Genomic DNA, 19,011 nt, shown 5'->3' with positions numbered 1-19,011 from the left:
AGGAAGGACATCCGAAGTAAAAACCTGTGCCAAATCTAATATGCAGACCATGTGATCTGCTGTGGCGACCCAGAATGGGGAGCAGCCAAAAAAGAAAAAAAAATGAAAAGTCATAATATTATTGTACCAGTAATATTATCTTTTACTATTAAAAATCAGTAGTTGTGTTGTATGTTTACAACAATAACTAATGTACTGTTCACAACAATAACTATGGGTGGGATGGGGTAGCCTTTGTTGTTAAGGTGTTAGGTCTAGAGTTGATTTCAGGTGTGGCAATCTGTTGCTGTTAACTCTCAATATGGAGTGAGGCAAATTATCATAATGCTGAAAAATCAAAACACTTTCCTCGGGGATATAGCAAAAAACATTAGGTATGGCCAACTCAAATGCATGCTATATTTGCCAAAAGACAGAATGCACTGGGGAGCTCAGGAACACAAAAAGCCACAGAAAACAGAACCCCTTCACTACAATTGGCCAAAACAAGAACGCCTACCAGAGGGTTTGTCTGTATCAAAGACAAAATCATAAATGCAGAGTTTAAACCACTGATAGGTCAAACTGGTAAAAAATACCACCCCACCTGCAATGGGATTTTGCGAATGAACTCCTGACCAACAACATACCACCCAATTGGGATTTACCCTCTGGCAGTCTCTGAAACCCAGGCAATGGAATGCTATATCAAGGAGGACCTCAATGCAGGCCCTCCTCAGACCCTCCACATTTTTCTTTGTGAAAAAGAAAGACATGAGCTTACAACCATGTATTGCCTATTGGGGCCTCGATGCCATTACCATGGGATACCGATACCCCCTGCCGCTGGTACCCACAACCTTCAGCCAATAAACTTGATTATACGTGCCCTCCTCTGAATACGAGAATACGTGCCCTCCTCTGTCTGTCAGTGGATCACCAGCTTTCTGACAGACAGGCAGCAGCTAGTGCGACTGGGAAAACTCATCACCAGCACCCGCACCATCAGCACTGGCACCCCTCAGGGTTGTGTCCTCTCCCCACTGCTCTTCTCCCTGTACACAAATGACTGCACCTCTAATGACCCCTCTGTCAAGCTCCTGAAAATTGCAGATACCACACTGATCGGTCTCATCCAGGACGGTGATGAGTCTGCCTACAGACTGGAGGTTGAACGACTGGCTGTCTGGTGCAGTCTTAACAACCTGGAGCTGAACACGCTCAAACAGCATAACAGTGGAGAAGATAGTGGACTTCGGGAGAAACCCCCCTGCTCTCCCCCCACTTGCTATCATGGACAGCATTGTGACAGCAGTGGAGTCATTCAGATTCCTGGGATCCACAATCTCCCAGGACCTGAAGTGGGACATTCACATAGACTCCATTGTGAAAAAGGCCCAGCAGAGGTTGTACTTCCTTTGCCAGTGGGGAAGTTCAACCTGCCACAGGATTTGCTGAAACAGTTCTACACTGCCATAATTGAATCCACCCTCTGCACCTCAGTTACTGTTTGGTTCAGCTCAGCTACCAAATCTGACCTCAGAAGACTACAGAGGGTAGTCCGGACTGCTGAACGAACCATTGGCACAACTCTCCCCACTCTCCAAGACCTGTACTTCTCCAGAGTGAGCAAAATCTGATTCTGATTTCTACTGTGATTTGTGAAAAGGTATGCTTTTTCAAACGATCACAAATATAAATATAGCTGCAAGCAGCGATACCGGGGTCAAGCCGATCAGATGCGCTCAGAACATGTCGCTGATGAACCATACCAAGTTTTGTAGCGATATGGCATTGTATTCGTAAAAAAATACTGAACTTAACGTGAAAATTCAAAATGGCCGAAACACAAAATGGCCGTCCGAAAACCGTTTGGTATCGTTTGACTCAGCATGCCTCAAGGAGTCTAACAACACCTCCTTCATGATTTTAGACTCAAGTTTGCAGTAGTTATAAGCAAAAATAGCTGTTTTTAAAATTTCGTGGCCACTAGGTGGTGCTGTCACGAAACGTTGCATGCTAATAATAAGAAAACTAACGATAACAATAGGTGTCTATGCCCCTAAGTGTGTGTGATAAGTGTGTGTGATAAGTGTGTGTGTGTGTGTGAGTGTGCGTGTGTGTGTAAGTGTGAGTGTGTAAGTGTTGAGTGTGTGTGTAAGTGTGAGTGTGTGTGTAAGTGTGTGTGTGTGAGTGTGTGTAAGTGTGAGTGTGTGTGTCTGTGTGTGTGTGTAAGTGTGTGTGTAATTCAAAGTGGCGGACAGGAAGTACAGTAGGTTTCACTATGATATTTTTGGGATCGTCGGACTCAGCCTGAGCCACAACAAGACGTTTGTGTGTGTAAGTGTGAGTGTGTGTGAGTGTGTGTGTCTGTGTGTGTGTGAGTGTGTGTGTGTGTGTGTGTGTGTGTGTGTGTCTTCTTTTTGCTGTATTCTGATTCTCAGAATTTTGTCTCTAGGCCTTACGAGTCAGCAGTTCTGAACATGAACATAATTGGATTTTTGGACTGTTGGTGGCGCTAGAGGGTTTGAGCTAGACACACCAAAGTTGCTATAGTAACTTCTAAGACTGGCCTATTACATGTGTGCCAAATTACATAACTTTCCTACATACGGTTCTATGGGCTGCCATTGACTTCAATGGCGGAAGAGGAAGAAGAAGAAGAAGAAGAAAGCTAACGATAACAATAGGTGTCTACGCCCCTTCGGGGCTTGACCCCTAATTAATTTGTTAGAAAAGACAATTTGCTGACATGCAATATAACAGCTAATTTTGCTTTGGGGTTTATGGATTTATCTACATGAACTTTGACCTGCAAAGTCATGAGCTTTGGTCTTATGAGTCGATAGAAATTCACTGCCGTCAGGACTTCCTGTGATCACATGATTTCGAGTTGTAAGTGGGGGAAAACAGTGTAGTGAAAATCCACTGTGGTATCTTTGATGCTCTACACCAGTGGTCCCCAACCCCTGGGCCGCGGACCGGTACCGGTCCGTGGACCAAATGGTACCGGGCCGCCCAAGTAACATTAAATTTTTCCATTTTATTTACTGTGGTGTATTTCTCTCGGGTTTGTGCGACTTTCCATGGACGAGAGGTTAACCGGGAGCTGAGAGACATCACCTAAAGCCGCACCAATACCGCGCATGCGCAAAATATCATGATATCGGGTCGGGTTTAGGTGACGTCTGGAGCTGAGCGGCTGCAAGCGGCAGTGGCGTTGTAGCTTTGGTGGAGAGAAGGTGTGTATCGCTCTTATCTCTGTTCACCGGTACTTTCTCATGTTTAACAGTGCTTGGTGTACGTGTATATTGTGTTTGCTCAAATTTAACCCACAAATTAGCAAAAATTAGTACGAAACAGACGTCGTTAGAAAATTAGAAACTCTGCCGGTGTTCTGGATTAAAGTCATGGCGGAATACCCTGAGATTGCCACCACAGCACTTAAATCCCTATTGCCATTTGCGACATGCTATGAAGCGGGGTTTTCTGCAGTGACAGCAACCAAAACAAAACAACGGAATAAACTGGACAAAAGCAACACACTTCGGGTGTCATTGTCTCCTATTACCCCAGATGGAACCATCTCGTTGCAAAGAAACAAGCTCAGGGTTCTCATTGATTTAGCGTTGTAGTGAGTTAAAAAGGCATGTTTAAATACAATTAAAATTATTAATTTTAATTTAATTGTATAGCCGCCACCCCCCACCCCCAGTGGGCCGTGGTAAAATTCATCAAACATCAAAAAATCAAACATTGAACGGTCCGCGTCGAAAAAAAGGTTGGGGACCACTGCTCTACACCACCCCCAATAAAATGTGAGCCTACAACTCACTATGAGATTGCTGCAGCTCTGTGCCAGGCCCATAGTTATACTGTAGGACCTTGTAGTTCCTCATACATTTACTAAGCTCACAGTTTTAGGACCGCAATACAAAGAAGTGGAACTATTAATGCATTTCCCGTAGATTTCCAACCAAGCAAGTAGCATCAATTTTTTCTATATAAAAGTAGCTACTTCTTGTAAAATGAACAATTTAAGGGGAGCATGACCAGGCATCAGGAAAAAAAATTACATATGCAACAAATGCTGAATTTTTGGTAAGAAGATTATGATTTGGCTTTGTTTTACAATATTTACACACTAGATTGAATAATATACTTGTGCAACTTTGTAATAAATAAGAAAACATTTATTTTTGAAAATACAATATAATGTTTATTCTGTTTACAATATAAGACATTTCAAGAAACAAAAGTTCACCTTCCAGATCTAAATTAAAAAAGAGGAGTTGGAATTAAAAAAAACATTAAAAAAACATAAATAAAAATAATAATAAATTGGGCTTAATCATGTATGTTATAATGTATGTGTAATATTACATATAGACTGTTATAAGCAAATATACAGTATGTGCCTGTTGTACTCATAATCCTTGGTTTTTAAATAAAGGTTTTCTTTATTTGAATTATTTTAATATTTATATTTTAAATTTTTTTACATTTATATTTTTAAAATGGAGTTAACGTGCTTTATTTCTACTCCTTTCTAGAAATGTATATGCTGTATAGGCTGTTACCTAATATATCTGATGATCATTTCAAAATTCATGAATTATAAGCATGCAATCCTTTATTACACTAATCTCAATTTAGAATCTATTTACACTCACTTACAGTCACAAACAAGTGCCAGCATATGCCAGTCAAGTATGTTTAATTAAGGTTGCATTCTTTTTTACTGAAACATAGTTTGGATAATATGGATAATAAACCTTGAAAACACTGGTAAATTCTTGAATGACACTTTAGTAAAGCTATACAGATCCTGCACAGATAGTATACAAGAGCTATTAAAAGGAAAATGTATTTAAGATAAATAAGTGACTTGTGATCAGGCATGAATTCTTCAAAGAAACATCTCCTCTCTTGTCTCTGCTTTATTTTCTGCTCTGTAGAAAAGAAGTAGACACAACAATCACATAATGATGAATCTTGTTAAATAAAAATGTTTGTGTTTTTAGTCTCAGCACTCAGAACTACGGAAGCGTATTGCATTCACTTGAGGAAAAAAATCTACTCTGTTTTTCTGAATTAACGACTTAATTATCTCAAAATTATGAGAATTTTTCAGGAAAAAAAATTGTTTTGCTCTGTTTTTCTGAATTAATCTCAAAATTATGAGATAATTTTTCATGAATAAAAAGTTTTAATGACTTAATGTGGATTGCATGGAAGTAAACATGTCCCGCCTTTCAAGTTTAATCCGGTTTTATTTTACTTTGGGTTTGAGACATTGGGAGATACTGCTGTCTTTAAGTAATATAAATGGTATTGTTATTGCGCAGACACCTCAAGACTTTGCGCCTGTTCAGACGAAAAGAACATTCTGATCTGCTTGACGTTGCTGTGTTTCTCCAGGATCAGTTGAACCGATATGGTATGCTTCACGGTAGCCGTATCACCATTCGTGAAAACCCGTCGATTGCACCATTGATGCAGATCCCATATGGTTTGAGTTTATCATATGAATCAACATGCCATAAAAAGTTCGGGCCTGGATTATGATACAAACGTCGCCGAAGACGATTCCGGCGCCTCAGTTGCACTCCATGGGGATCCAGTATTTTCAACAATTGCCTGATTGTCTCTTGGGTCACCACATAGCCAACCTGAATGCATTTCAGATGCATCTTCTTATATCCGCAATGCAATGTCAATACAGCAATGTCAAGCAGATCAGAATGTTCTTTTCGTCTGAACAGGCGCAAAGTCTTGAGGTGTCTGCGCAAAGTTGACGCACTAATAACAATACCATTTATATTACTTAAAGACAGCAGTATCTCCCAATGTCTCAAACCCAAAGTAAAATAAAACCGGATTAAACTTGAAAGGTGGGACATGTTTACTTCCATGCAATCCACATTAAGTCGTTAATTCAGAAAAACAGAGCAAAAAACTTTTTATTCTTGAAAAATTCTCATAATTTTGAGATAATTAAGTCGTTAATTCAGAAAAACAGAGCAAAAATTTTTTTCCTGAAAAATTCTCATAATTTTGAGATAATTAAGTCGTTAATTCAGAAAAAGAGTAGATTTTTTTTATTCATGAAAAATTCTCATAATTCTGAGATAATTAACTCGTTAATTCAGAAAAACAGAGTAGATTTTTTTTCCTCAAGTGAATGCAATACGCTTCCGTACAGAACTGATCTAGCTCAGAATTTCCGTATTGCCAGTGATACTGGCCTGATCCTTTGGACTTGTATTTAGCTGAATTTATTAGTGTACTCTCACATTCAGTTTTTGTCTGTAAATAGTAGAGTTGTCTACATTAGATTCAGTTCCCCCACTTATGAATAACATAATTGGTCAATGCGATATGCAGCATTTGACGCATCTTATTAATTTTTTTTTAGATAATGGTATCTTGAAACTCTAGGTATAGATAAGAATCAGACCTGAAAAGATTAATTACCAATATTTGTGTACTTATGTACACCAACCCACCCACACACACCCCCACCCCCCACTATGGGCACACTTACCCCGCATTCTGCAGTTTGGCCTGGATCTGCCAGCGTCGTTGTTCATTTATGGGGTAAAGGCAGAAGAACACCATGCCTATCAGCAGCAGACAGATGGGCACTGGGGCAAACAGGACCTGTAATGTGGTGATCACTGCAGAATCATGCCTACAAGCACCAGGCTTGTACCCTGCAAAGCTGAGGAGGTGATTCATGTGTAAAGTATTTCATTCGCTTTAAAACAGTGATCACATGTAGATCTACCATTTTCCATCTGTAGTCTAATTCTATAATGAATAAATCAAGAAAACAATGCTCTCATTGGTTAGATTTGGTATAGAAGCTATCTAGGAGGGGGGCACAAGTAATATAATAAAGATCTAAACAGGAGTTAATATCATATTTGCCATAAAACATGAAGAAACGTGGCAGGCTACAAAGTTGTTGGACAGTTACATACATAAGCCCAGTCAATTTGTATTCACAAACTGGGTGTTAAACTTTTAACTTTTGAGAGTAACCAGATTTTAAAATGATTTAATTGTACTTGTGGTTTGAAAGAATGCAAAAGATAATAAAGTTCAGGAAAGCATTTTTAAGATTTATATAAAAAATATCAAATCATTTACCGTGTGATGGCCTGTCACCTATATAAATTTTTTCATCACCTAAATAAAAAACAGGAAGCTTCTGTGCAATGTACCAGGTCATATTAAATAAATCCCCTAAATGTATTTAATAAATAAATCCTTACTGTAGTGCAAGTGTAGAGACACCATGTGACACTCCTCCGCCAAACTTGTTAAAAAATACATAGCAAGAGTAAAACATGGGCTCCAGATCGCTGCATGTTGGGTTCTTTACCTTAAAGTCATCTACCACATCCGGCAGCATTGACCTGAAAATAGACAAGCAGGTCTAAATGAAAAATAAAACAAAAAAGATTATTCTTTATCTTTATTGGTTGATACATTATGCTGAAACATTTTCATGGACTGGCATGCTAGGCATCAGACCTCTTCAAACAGGGAGACTATTATATTACATTCTTTCTGTTTTGTTTTTGATTATTGGACTCTCTCCCAGATGAAGATTAAAAGATGATGTCCAACTTGAACTTACCAGGGCAGTAAATAGATAGAGGCTAGACTGGCACCAGCCAAAATGGCCACCAGGGCAAAGATGAGAAAAGTACCCTTTACACAGGATATGATAATGAGAGCAGGAATGTAAGTCTGCATGGAAATATAGGAACATAAAAATACTGAATTAATTACTTGATTTTAAAATGTGTGGAGATTTTTTTGTGGTGTGCCATATATGTGTAAAACAACAATAAACAACAGCAGTTGTGTCTCTGAATTTGCTTTTGTGTTTGTAAATTTGCTGTTGTGTTTTTGGTATAATTAAAGTGTTTAGCACTTATGATTTAGCTCATTTATCAGATACATTTTAGCCAACTTACTGCATTGTGTTCATCTTAATAATGTAAAAATTAGGAGAGAACATAATCTTACTGTTAGTCCAATGAAGATAGTGGTCTTCTTGCCCAGCCTGACCAGTAACATCTGCCATAATGGAATGGACAAAGTGGCTGCCAACTGCACACAAAATGAGAGGTGTAATATTAATTAGTAATACTAAACAAATAAAGGCAAAAAGGTATATATTTTTGTAACTTTCAGTTTTTATTTTATTATTATTTCAAAGGCATAGACTTACAATACCTCAATACTACAGACCTAAACATAACACACACACTGCAAAATGCTTAGGCTCAATTCCTAAATGTGCAGAAAACAACAGAAGAAAATGGTCATACAGGCCTGTTGTTATTTCTAAAAATGTGGCATTGAGTACAGCCATATCAAGCTCAATGTGTAAGAAAAAGTAATGGATTCATGTTTCCCAATGTATAGGAGTGCCTTCCTTAAATCATACCTGACAGTATGGGGTAAACACTGCTTCCTGCATTTCGAAGAAAACTAAACCTCACTAATGCACACACACTGCAAGGAATATTTCTAATGTTTATGAACTTTTGATTTACTTTACATTCTGCACAGAAATGCATATTCTGGAAGACTTATGAATTCAATATACTGTATGTCATGATTTGTGACTCAAAATGTACATATATGTTCAGTGACATAACATCCACATGTCAACATTTTCTATATTCATAATTTGTCTTTAAGTTACAAAAACATTGTTGAAATTCATGGTCTACTGTAAGTTGTCTAAATTAATTGTCCACATAATACTATCTTCACTGAGACATTGTCAAAACAAATGACTGTGGACAAGCCAAAACATATTATACATGTGCTGAAGGCTTAATCTGTTATTAATCGTTCTCATTCTGTCTTACTTTATATTTATATTACTTACATAACTGATCAAAAACAAAATTCAAGACATGGGAGTCAATCATCTATGACGCTTATGCATTAGACAATATTGCTCCTGTACTGTTGTACAGAATTATGATCCTACAAATTGACGCCTTATGTATAGAATGTACGTTCAGTCATTGGTCCTGAATTTTATGCGGACAAAAGGGTAAACCACTTTAAAGATCAGAGAGCTGTCTACGGGAGAAAGACAAGCATATGCAGATGCAGATGAAGAAAAGAGAGAAAAGCAAGCAGAGCCTTTGCAAAAGCATTGGGCATGAACAATAAAACCTTTTGAAATGTTCTGAAAGAAACCACTGGTGGACTAACAACCAGACATCGAACAGGACAGCCAAGTAAGAATCTGCTCATCATCCAAAACATACAAGCCCACCAAACAGGGTGGAGGTAATGTCATATCTTGGGCTTGCAAAGCTGCTTCAGATACAGACTCACCAATTATTATTTATAATGGTAGCAGCAAAAGGAATTTAGAATTTTACAGAAACATTGTCTTCTTTTACAGAGTAATACATCCAATCTCATTAGGAGGAACTTTAACATGCAGCAAGACAATGAAAACTCACTGCCAACATGAAAAACATGACCTTTCTTCCAACCAAATATTAAGTGTTATTTACTTTAATTTACTTTGACTATGTGCTGTTTTTGCTCACCAATATAGATGTTTTTGATCATATTTAGATATAAATTAGGAAGTATCATTTGATATCAAACTCAAATGTAATCAGTATATAACAGAAACAAAAGAATTGCCCATGTTGTTCCAATATTTTCAGAGGGGACTGAATTACAGGTTGTGTCAAAACCACATGAACAATTTCTTTTCATGTTCCTCAAATTGCTTTGATGTATATTCCAGCTTTGTCTTTGACTCCGATGCTTCAGCTATAGTATAGCTAAATGTAAACCTGGTGAAACTGATGTATAAGCATACACTTACCAGTAATATGAGTACAAGGTGCTGGAAGTAAGCCCCCAATCCAGCTACATGTGTACAGTAGAGAGCTAGGTTTCCCTGGGCCATCTGAAGAAAGGAAGAGAGGGAGGGAGGGAGGGAGGGAGGGAGGGAGGTATGGATGGATGGATGGATGGATGGATGGAAAAAACTCCCAATGTGAAACAGTAAACATTCATATAAGAGTTTTTTTTTAACTTTGTATACTGTAGCTAATGGGGCCCATGCATCTTAATGCTATATTCATACCTCTAATGCATCACAACATGGAAAACACACAGGTGGCAAGTGCTAGTTTTCATCACAATACAAGTGCAATGTACTACAAAAACAACATTATTTTCAAGGTTCTGACCTGAAAAGCAACTGAAGAAAAGAGAAATCCCAACACGAGTCGAACATATGGATTATGTCTCACAACCATTTTCATACCAGTCAGGTATGACACTTGCATGCGATCCAGTTTACTCAATGGAGCTGATAAAGAAACAACAAGATTAAAAATAGATTATTTTACAGTTTTATGCAAAAAATGTTCTGTACTCCCAGGAACTCTGCACATTGTTCTTAAGAATTTTATGATACTGAGTGGAATCCATGCGACCCTGAACTTTAATAAGGTTTCCATCACCTGTGCTTGCCACACAGCCCCATAACATGATAAACCCTCCACCAACTTTTATAGTAGGGAGCAAGTTCTTCTCTTGGAAAGCTGTGTTCTTTTTCTGCCATGCAAAGCACTTTTGGTTGTGACCAAATAACTCTATCTTAGTTTCATCTGTCCACAGTACATTAGTCAAAAATAATTCTGGCTTGTCCAGATGAGCCTTTGCATACCTCAGAAGACGCAGAAACAGCTTTTTACCCATAACCCTTCTGTTGAGCCTTTCAAGTGCACTGGACTGTGGAACGATGTACAATGATACCATCAGCAGCAAGATGTTCTTGAAGCTCTTTGGAATTGGTCTGTACCTGTCTGTCACCATTCTTCCATTCCTCGCCTCTGCCTTTCAGATATTTTTCTCGTACTACCATATCTTTCCCTCATAAAGACTGGTCCTGTGGCCTTCCATTTTCTAACTATATTTCTGACTTTGGAGACAGAGACCTTAAACCTTTGTGATAACTTGTATCCTTCTCCTAATTCATATTGACAAATTATCCTAGTTCTTAGGACATTAGGGAGTTCTTTTGAGGTTCCCATGTTGCTACTTTCTAGTAGAGAATCAGGGAAAAACAGACTAACAATTAGCTACCTTAAATATCCTTTTTCATGATTGATTGCACCTGTGTTTGCAGTGTAATCTTAATCGAGCCAAACAAATTGCAATTTTGTGTTGCAAATCAATTTTGTGTTGCAATTCTGTAATTCAACTCAGTACATTCATTTTTGTCATTTTTCTCTAGGAACAAAATGACATATCAACACAACCTTTTCTTATAAAGACAGAGCAAATTATTATGCAGCATAGAGGGGTGCCAAAACGGCATAAAACTGCATACAACAGTGAATGACAATTAGATATTTAGCAAAATTGTTTATTCCATATTAAAACGTTTATTCTTACCCAGTTGCTCCTTCACTCCAAGAAACAGCACAAGGCAGCACAGAAAGTAGAAACCTCCTAACACCAATGCAGCAATCAAATAAGCTCTCCTCTGTTGAAGTACAACACACACTGAAACTACTCCTTCAAGTCATGATCTTAAATGATAGAAATGTGAATGTAAAAAAAAGTTTTAAATTGTTTGACACAATCTGACAATAGATGTAGTCAGCTTGAATGTAGAAGCCCTTTAAAACTAGCTCCTACAAAGGCGCTAGTCTGTGTTTTATCACTAGTAGTCAAAATACAGCAATAAACTAAGAGTCATGAACAGCTACTACAAAAAAGGTTTTAATGTATTGAAACAAAACACTGTAAACATTTTTTAAATAAATAACAAATTTAGGGGTTTTCACACCAATGCATTCTTAATCTTCAAGTTGGTTTTTTTTTAAATAATTTTGCAAACTATATTAATTCCCCTTACTTCAATATAATGTTTGTGTATGTAGCTTAATGCCATGGAATGCTAATTATGTTCATTTAAAGAATAAATACTTATGGAAAGCAAACATATTAGGAAAAATTGTTGTTTTGTAAGCAACGTACTGTGTGTTCAGTCTTTACATTTCAAATACAGATAAATTTAAGAGAAGTTGCTGTTTACTAAACCGATTTGTTTGGTCCATCCCTTTTGACACCGAACTAAATGTAATGTGGCTCAGTAAATAAAATGTTTTAACCCCTGTTTTCAGCCATACTTTATTTATTGTGCAGTTAAACATTATATGCTCTTTGTGGCACATGGACCATTACATGTATTGCTGCAATGTCTGTGAGGTTTTCACGTCTCTTAAGACAGCTCTGTGCATAAACTCAATTTGTCTCACATATTTTGAATAAAAGCATCTGCTATATAAACAAATGTAAATTTTATGTAAATATGCTGCAAAGGTCAGTGTATTATTAGAACATTTTGAGTTTTTACAGTGTTTAAACTGTTTATGTTTAAGTTTACGTGTGAGAGTATGCAAATCTGTACAGTGGATACTTAAGTATCTCTAACAGCCTCTATATTTTCCTTCATATCTATTTTTTCCATAGCAGCCATAACAGTAGGTTTACTTTCAGACGCTTTTTTGACAGATTAGAGTACACACATATGGCAATCATATGGCTGATTGTATATTGTATAGATTGTAGGTCAGATAATATTTTTTGCACAATAATTACGTTTGAGTGATGGTCATAAATGGTCAATAACATACAAAACTTTCCCTAATATTATTAAAATAGTATGATGGCTTGATGGTAAATCACACTTCTGCTACTCTCTTGTATCCACCCAAAGCATGCTAGACTGTATGCTTGTAATTTTATCAGATAAAATTAATCTGATTAAATTAATTACTGCCTATGCAACTGTTTACAGTGCAGAAAATGAAACTTATACTTCAGCAAGGCTTGCAACTTTCAGGGTGTGCCACTAAATGTCAAGCAAAGACAAGTACTCTTGTACAAATTTGCATATGTCAGAGTATTTATTTCATTTGTAAGCAATGTTCTGTGTGTTCAGTCTTTACTTTTCAAATGCAGATAAATAAACACATTTAAGAGAAGTTGTAGTTTGCTAAGCTGATTTGTTTTTAAATCCTAGCTGCCATATGTTAGCTACATACATTTAATAAAAGTAATTTAGGTATTTTTTTTATTCATCAACATTTTACCACATTCTGCTAAAGCTAGCATCATCACTTTATAAGCATTTGATGTCATTTTGCATAATGACATATACTTCTGGTTATAAACATCTGTTTGTGGTCTATTTGAGATGATACTAATCTTCTAAACTTCATACACTAGACTGTAGAATAGTATAAGTGCATAGTGTGTAGTATGTCATTTGGCACATAGCTTTTGTGTTAAATAACCACTTATAAATAAGAAACAGATGTGCCGCATGCCAGATGCCACATGCCACAAACTCCGGATTTTTTCATGTCTCTAAAGGAAATTGCATGGGGTTATATGAGGTAAACTGAATTGCAGTGGATTCAGAGCTGCATCATGTTGGGCAGATATATCATTGGAATAAGTGGGAAGTCTCCCGGAAAGTCATCAATTTATTAATAACGCTCAGATTTAGGGTGTGTGGCAGCCTACAAGTGACACCCTTTAGTTTGAAGGGATTTAAAATTAATTTTGAAAATTGAAGTTAATTTTAGGAAGTTAAAGTTAATTGAAAAACCTGAAAAGCACTTTGTACTAATGCAAAGAAAATGTAATGTATCTTTAGGGTATACAAACCACTCAACTGTAACTCTTCATGTTTTCATGCCTGGAGACCAATCTGCCTCACTTGTGAATGGGACAAGTAAATTAAACCTTCAAAATTATTGTCTATGCATTTGTTGCTATATTGCTTCCCAATGGGGTTTTAGGCTGCCAGAATTCTTAGTCTAGTATCGATATATATTCACTGATAGAAACTTCAAAGCACTTCTGTAAGTCACCTTGGATGGGTGTGTGCCAAATGCAGTAAATGTAAATGTAAGAAATCATGTGATAAGTTTATGTAAGCATGCCTGACCGTATCCTGCAGTGTGGCAGTGAAAGGAGTTGTAGAGTTGTGGTACAGCAGAGATGAGTAGTTTCTAGTAAGTGCAATACTGTCATTGAGCTCACTGCATGCTTGTGCTTTTTTAGCATGATACACCCCCACAATCTGTCCCTGAATGGTGGCTCCTGCCAATGTTGCAAACATCTCCATTCCCATTCCTGCAGGATGAACAGAATGACAGAAGAGACAATGTAAGCAAGTTTGTACTTTACAATAACAACCTCCGGATAAGTATGAGTAACCCTACAGTCAGATTAAATATAGACGTAGATAAACAGATATAGTTCCTGTGGAATTGCTAAGATAGAACTTCAGATATGATATGCATGTATCATATGCATATCACATACATTTACATTTATATCATGTGTGTACCACTAGGCCATTTATATTAAAGAATTCACTTCTATTTTATAGATGTTGTCTCAACTACTAGCACTGTAGCATGAAACATACTGAAGTTGAAAGAAGTTGTATGTGAAGAGAGAGAGCTCCCTCCCAATATTACTCTCTAGACACATGACTAGTGATGGCTGTGGCATCATTAGGATTCAACTCACTATTTCCCAACAATTGGGTGAATGCAATTGCTACTGAGTGGGTGTATGGTGCCCTGTGATGCACTAGTGTTCCATTCAGGGTGCCTCGTATTCTCAACATGGGTCAGTCTATATTACTATTATGGTCAATTATAATAAATTAATTATTAAAAGGACACAGAGGAACACCATAAAATGTAATTGTTTGAAATTAATTTTAACAAAGCAAGTGTATTGAACATCTAAAATCTGCTGGACTGCTTGAATGTGTTCACATCCTCTCTGTTAGCCAGGATTAGATGGAGTGGGGTCAAGGATTAAACAAATCATTACAAAGTTTTAAGCCCACTGATTGTAATCATGTGACTTAGAGTGGAACTTTTTATTCATACTTCGAATTTCATTAGTCATTTTATAAACCATCAAAATTTGCTAAGAGACCAGGGAAAAATGATTATGGATGTTGTATCTTACTGTAGCCAGTGGCTGAGTCTCGGTCTTTTTGATCACCACCCAAAAACATGTTTAAGGAAGTGTAGGGCACATGGTAGCACTAAAAGAGAAAAGATAAAACAGTGTATAGTAGTACAGTAATGTGTCCATCTTTTCTTACTATTTGAATGAGCAAACAGGTCTTACAATAAATAGGTTTAAAAATTGTCTTAAAAAACAGAACAAAAAAGAACTTGTACCGTGTTCTAAGAGACCATTACTATTTATAGCATTGGCTATGTAGAAGCAAAAAGGAGCGTCACCTAGAAACTCAGTTTTCCTGATTGAAATGATATTTTCAAATATTGTTACATAATTTTACACTAATATAATTTGGATAATGGGCACCAAAACAGCCTTATTGTCAGACACCATAAATTACCATCAGTGGACAGGAGTAAGAGAAAGCATAACTGGCCTAAATAAATTAGATAGGATTCATTAGCTGAAGCAGGAAAAAAATGAAATATTTTATTGAAATGTACACATGTAACTACAACAACCACAGCAAAAACATGCCCTGTAGAAGGGGCAGTAACAGCAGGAATAAGGGTCATGATTATAGTGATGGTCTTACACTCATTAATGTGTCAAAGAGACAGCACCAGCTAAAGTACCAGCAAAAGCTGAAGACAGGAGACATGCTGTCCTGGGGAGTGTACCACTGCATGATGTAGGCAATCACTCCCAAAGGCATGGAGTATACAATCCTGGTAGAAAAGGAAATAAACAGAGAAACAACACATGCAAGAAAGTCCGGAGAAATGTTTTATGTGTATCTGTTCACCCGCCTACAAAAAGCTGTGGACGTTACAACTATATGCTTTCTCAAGCCAAGATTCCAAATAGAACATGTCTAAAAAAAATCAAGCTATCAAAGGAACATTGGGGAACATTTTCTGAAATAAAGTACAAGAAGTACTCTAATGTTTACCCTCTTCCTTACCAGGGAATGAGCTTGCCTATGCATGTGCGTCCACTCTTGCTGACCATGTAGCCCACTAAAGGGTCTGTGATTGCATCCCAGGCTCGGCCAAGGAAAAGGTTTACAGACACATAGAAGGGTGTCATCTGAAAAATGGAAATTTAACCTGAGACTGAAAAGAATATCAACATACTGTGTATATAATAATGAAAATATTTCAGCTATTTATAGGAATACAGTACTTAGTGTTCAGAGATGTTAACTTTATGTATAGATGTATAAACAAATGCAAATTTGCAGTAAGAAGCATTTACTAGTCATTAAAGACCTGCTCATGGACATACCCTTGATATCTTACTGTTCTAATCAGATATTAAAAAGGTTGTACTACAGTTGTGTATTCTGAGAGATATTGCCCAATTTAGAAGGGAAACTAAATATATTATATACTAAATAAAAATATTTTAGACAGAGATGAAAGAAACTAAACATCTGTAAATCTGGGTCATATCTAGGAAAGACAATATGAATTGAAGTCACAAGCCACTTCCTAGTGGATACATATATTTTTCAGTGATCTTTGATAAAATGAAAATATTTGATTTAATTTTATCTAAAAGTTCTCAGATTTTCATTAGCAATATGTGGTCTCACAGGGTTACAAAGGAAGTTAACATAAAAAGTGCCAAATTGCATTATTACATGCTAGGACTAATGAACAATCTTCTGCAAAGTTGCTCTGCTTTGCTGCTATGTACCATATAACACCTTGTATATAGCTTCTGCAGTGGCACGAGTGTTTATAAGTGTAAAGAAATAATGTCAATGTGTGCTTTACAAAACTACTTGAGATAAAGATAAATAAATGAGTGAATGCCTACTGTATTGAGCTACATTAACCCACATCCATGTTAACACAGATTTTCCTAATGCATTTTGATAAAAATGTTAACATTTAGCTGATTTGTTCAGTCATAAATTTGAATCCATTATTTTGTGCTGCCTATACAAGTAATAGTGTTTAACATATTCAAAATATGTAGTAGTAATTTCCCTTTTTCAATTGACCAATGTCTGCGATGGGTTGGCACTCCGTCCAGGGTGTATCCTGCCTTGATGCCCGATGACGCCTGAGATAGGCACAGGCTCCCCGTGACCCGAGGTAGTTCGGATAAGTGGTAGAAAATGAATGAATGAATGAATGAATGAATGAATGAATGAATTGACCAATGTTTCCATGAGCAGCTTCTGGGAAATTAACATTTCTGTTTTTCTTTACATGAGATAAATCTCCAGATAAACTGATTTCACATAGTGTTAAAATAGCATATCTCTATTAGACAGGAAGTATGTTGTGTTGCAATGTCTGCTCTACAAGAAGCATATCAACATCTGACCTGCACAACATCCAGTAGGAAGATCTGCATGAAAAAGCCTTTGGCATTACTTGTCATTTGATAGGGCATCCCTCCAATGGCGTAGCACAGTTTTCTTATAAGTGGAATGCCTGACCCTTTCTGCAAAAGAAGAACATCTGTGCAGTATGCTACATCTGGATTTATTCCACTGCTGCTTACAGATATAAAAATTAGCAATGGTAGCAATTTTATTGACAAACGTAAAAGCTTTATTGAAAAGACCATTTAATAGCATTCAAACATAACAAAAAAGACAAAATGTCTTGTGGAAAACATAATTTGTGGATTTTCTTTGCTGTAAAATTCTTGCTACACCTCATATTATTTAACATATATTCAAAATAATCTTTGGCTCTAAGTGCCTTAGTCTTTGCTCGAAGATATTGCAGGACTGAAACATTCTAGTTGTGTGCTTAAAAAGTTTAATGCCACCAATTTTCCTCCTGTCAAAAAGTAATTACCCTCTTAGTTTTGAAAAAAAAATGAGCAAACATCATTTTACATGTCCTAAAAAGCACAAGCATTATGCCTGAGATTTTTGGGCCAATATTTTAGAGCTGAGTCAAAAGTGAAAGAGTGCATGCTTCCTTGTGTCTGAGACAGAGCAAATACAGCACTCAACTTACATTGAAACGTGGTGGCAGTATGAAGGTTTGTCAATGTATTGTTACCACTGGACCTGAGTGACTTGCTATTGTTGAAGGAATTCTGGGATGTAATTGACCATTCTTGAGAATATCCAACCATCTGAAGTGTCATTGGTTAATGCATCAGGATAGTCATCAACAAGAAAAAAATAAGTCAACATCTGAGGGGTTATATAATTTTGGGGTGGCCCAGACAAAACCCTGACTCAAAACCAAAATGCTTGCCTTAAGACGTTCAAATGGGTCAGAATTTAAGTAGTTCTGCAAAGACCAGTGTGCCATGATTCCTCAACAGAGATTCACAAGCCTTTTATCATATTATAGCAAGCTTCTGGTTGCACTTAGTGCTTCTGAGGACAGTCCAACCACATTTTAGATTTAAAGGGCATTTATTTTTCACAGGGCTGAAATGGGACTATAAAGATTATATTTTATTCAAGAAACAAAGTAAACACTTTACGAAATGAAATGTAATGAAATTACCTGTTGGTCATAGCTTGGGTCCTCAGAACACGCCATTTCCGCGCACTGTGTGTGTGAATCCCGGCGCATCCTCACGCGCCTCGTCCTCGTCCAGACGTCTTGAACCGGTTAATTCTGCGACACTGAATGACTCTCTAATATATTGTGTGGTGAAAACTACACAAAAAGTTGTGCAGAAGACTTCCCCATGCCTTGAACAAAGTTTGATGACGTCTCCGAAGCGATTTGCCTTCTTGATCCTTTAAAGTGAATGGAGGGAAACATCCAGTCGTTTATATTTGAGTTTAAACGTACAGTCGCATGCGGAAACCTTCAAGTAATGCAAAGTAGGTGGTTACACCTTTGTTTTTTGAAGCCGAGTCCTCACGCAGCAGTGTAATGCACCCTGATGTGGTAATCTATGCTCTACTCCATAAATTTACGCCCCCTTGTTGCGCCCCCAGTATAGGATTAACAGTTA

At 37.0% G+C, this 19,011-nt stretch overlaps 1 protein-coding gene across 2 annotated transcripts; it reads right to left on the bottom strand.

Annotated features, from left to right (window-relative positions):
* Positions 1-4,256: 4,256 nt before the first annotated feature.
* On the bottom strand, positions 4,257-18,981 carry LOC132862335 (sodium-dependent lysophosphatidylcholine symporter 1). Of its 2 annotated transcripts, none has more exons than XR_009650019.1 (14): positions 18,552-18,981; positions 17,401-17,520; positions 16,025-16,149; positions 15,656-15,788; positions 15,061-15,139; positions 14,018-14,205; positions 11,449-11,539; positions 10,236-10,357; positions 9,866-9,949; positions 8,023-8,106; positions 7,628-7,740; positions 7,260-7,403; positions 6,527-6,642; positions 4,257-4,931 (listed from the first exon to the last, which is right to left on the bottom strand). XR_009650019.1 is itself a non-coding variant. In XM_060894308.1 (14 exons), exons 1-14 carry the CDS (start codon positions 18,618-18,620, stop codon positions 4,889-4,891), a joined length of 1,572 nt encoding a protein of 523 aa, XP_060750291.1. In that variant the 5' UTR covers positions 18,621-18,977; the 3' UTR covers positions 4,260-4,888. The 2 variants fall into 2 exon arrangements, 1 of the variants encoding a protein (XP_060750291.1); XM_060894308.1 differs by having other exon boundaries at positions 4,260-4,931; positions 6,527-6,703; positions 18,552-18,977.
* Positions 18,982-19,011: the final 30 nt, after the last annotated feature.

Source organism: Tachysurus vachellii, chromosome 19 (genome assembly GCF_030014155.1).
Source record: "Tachysurus vachellii isolate PV-2020 chromosome 19, HZAU_Pvac_v1, whole genome shotgun sequence".
In the NCBI taxonomy this organism is placed as follows: Eukaryota; Metazoa; Chordata; class Actinopteri; order Siluriformes; family Bagridae; genus Tachysurus; species Tachysurus vachellii.
Note: the sequence above shows the minus strand (reverse complement) of the source record. Positions and strands in the feature narration are given on the sequence as shown.

Bases quoted from the DNA above. Each gene is read 5' to 3' on its own strand.
- LOC132862335 (XM_060894308.1), bottom strand. From the start codon at position 18,620: ATGCGCCGGGATTCACACACACAGTGCGCGGAAATGGCGTGTTCTGAG. The intron at 14,206-15,060 runs GTAAGATACAAC...TTCATCCTGCAG, and splicing joins AGACTCAGCCACTGGCTACA to GAATGGGAATGGAGATGTTT. The intron at 11,540-14,017 runs GTCAGGCATGCT...GTACTTCAACAG, and splicing joins CTGCCACACTGCAGGATACG to AGGAGAGCTTATTTGATTGC.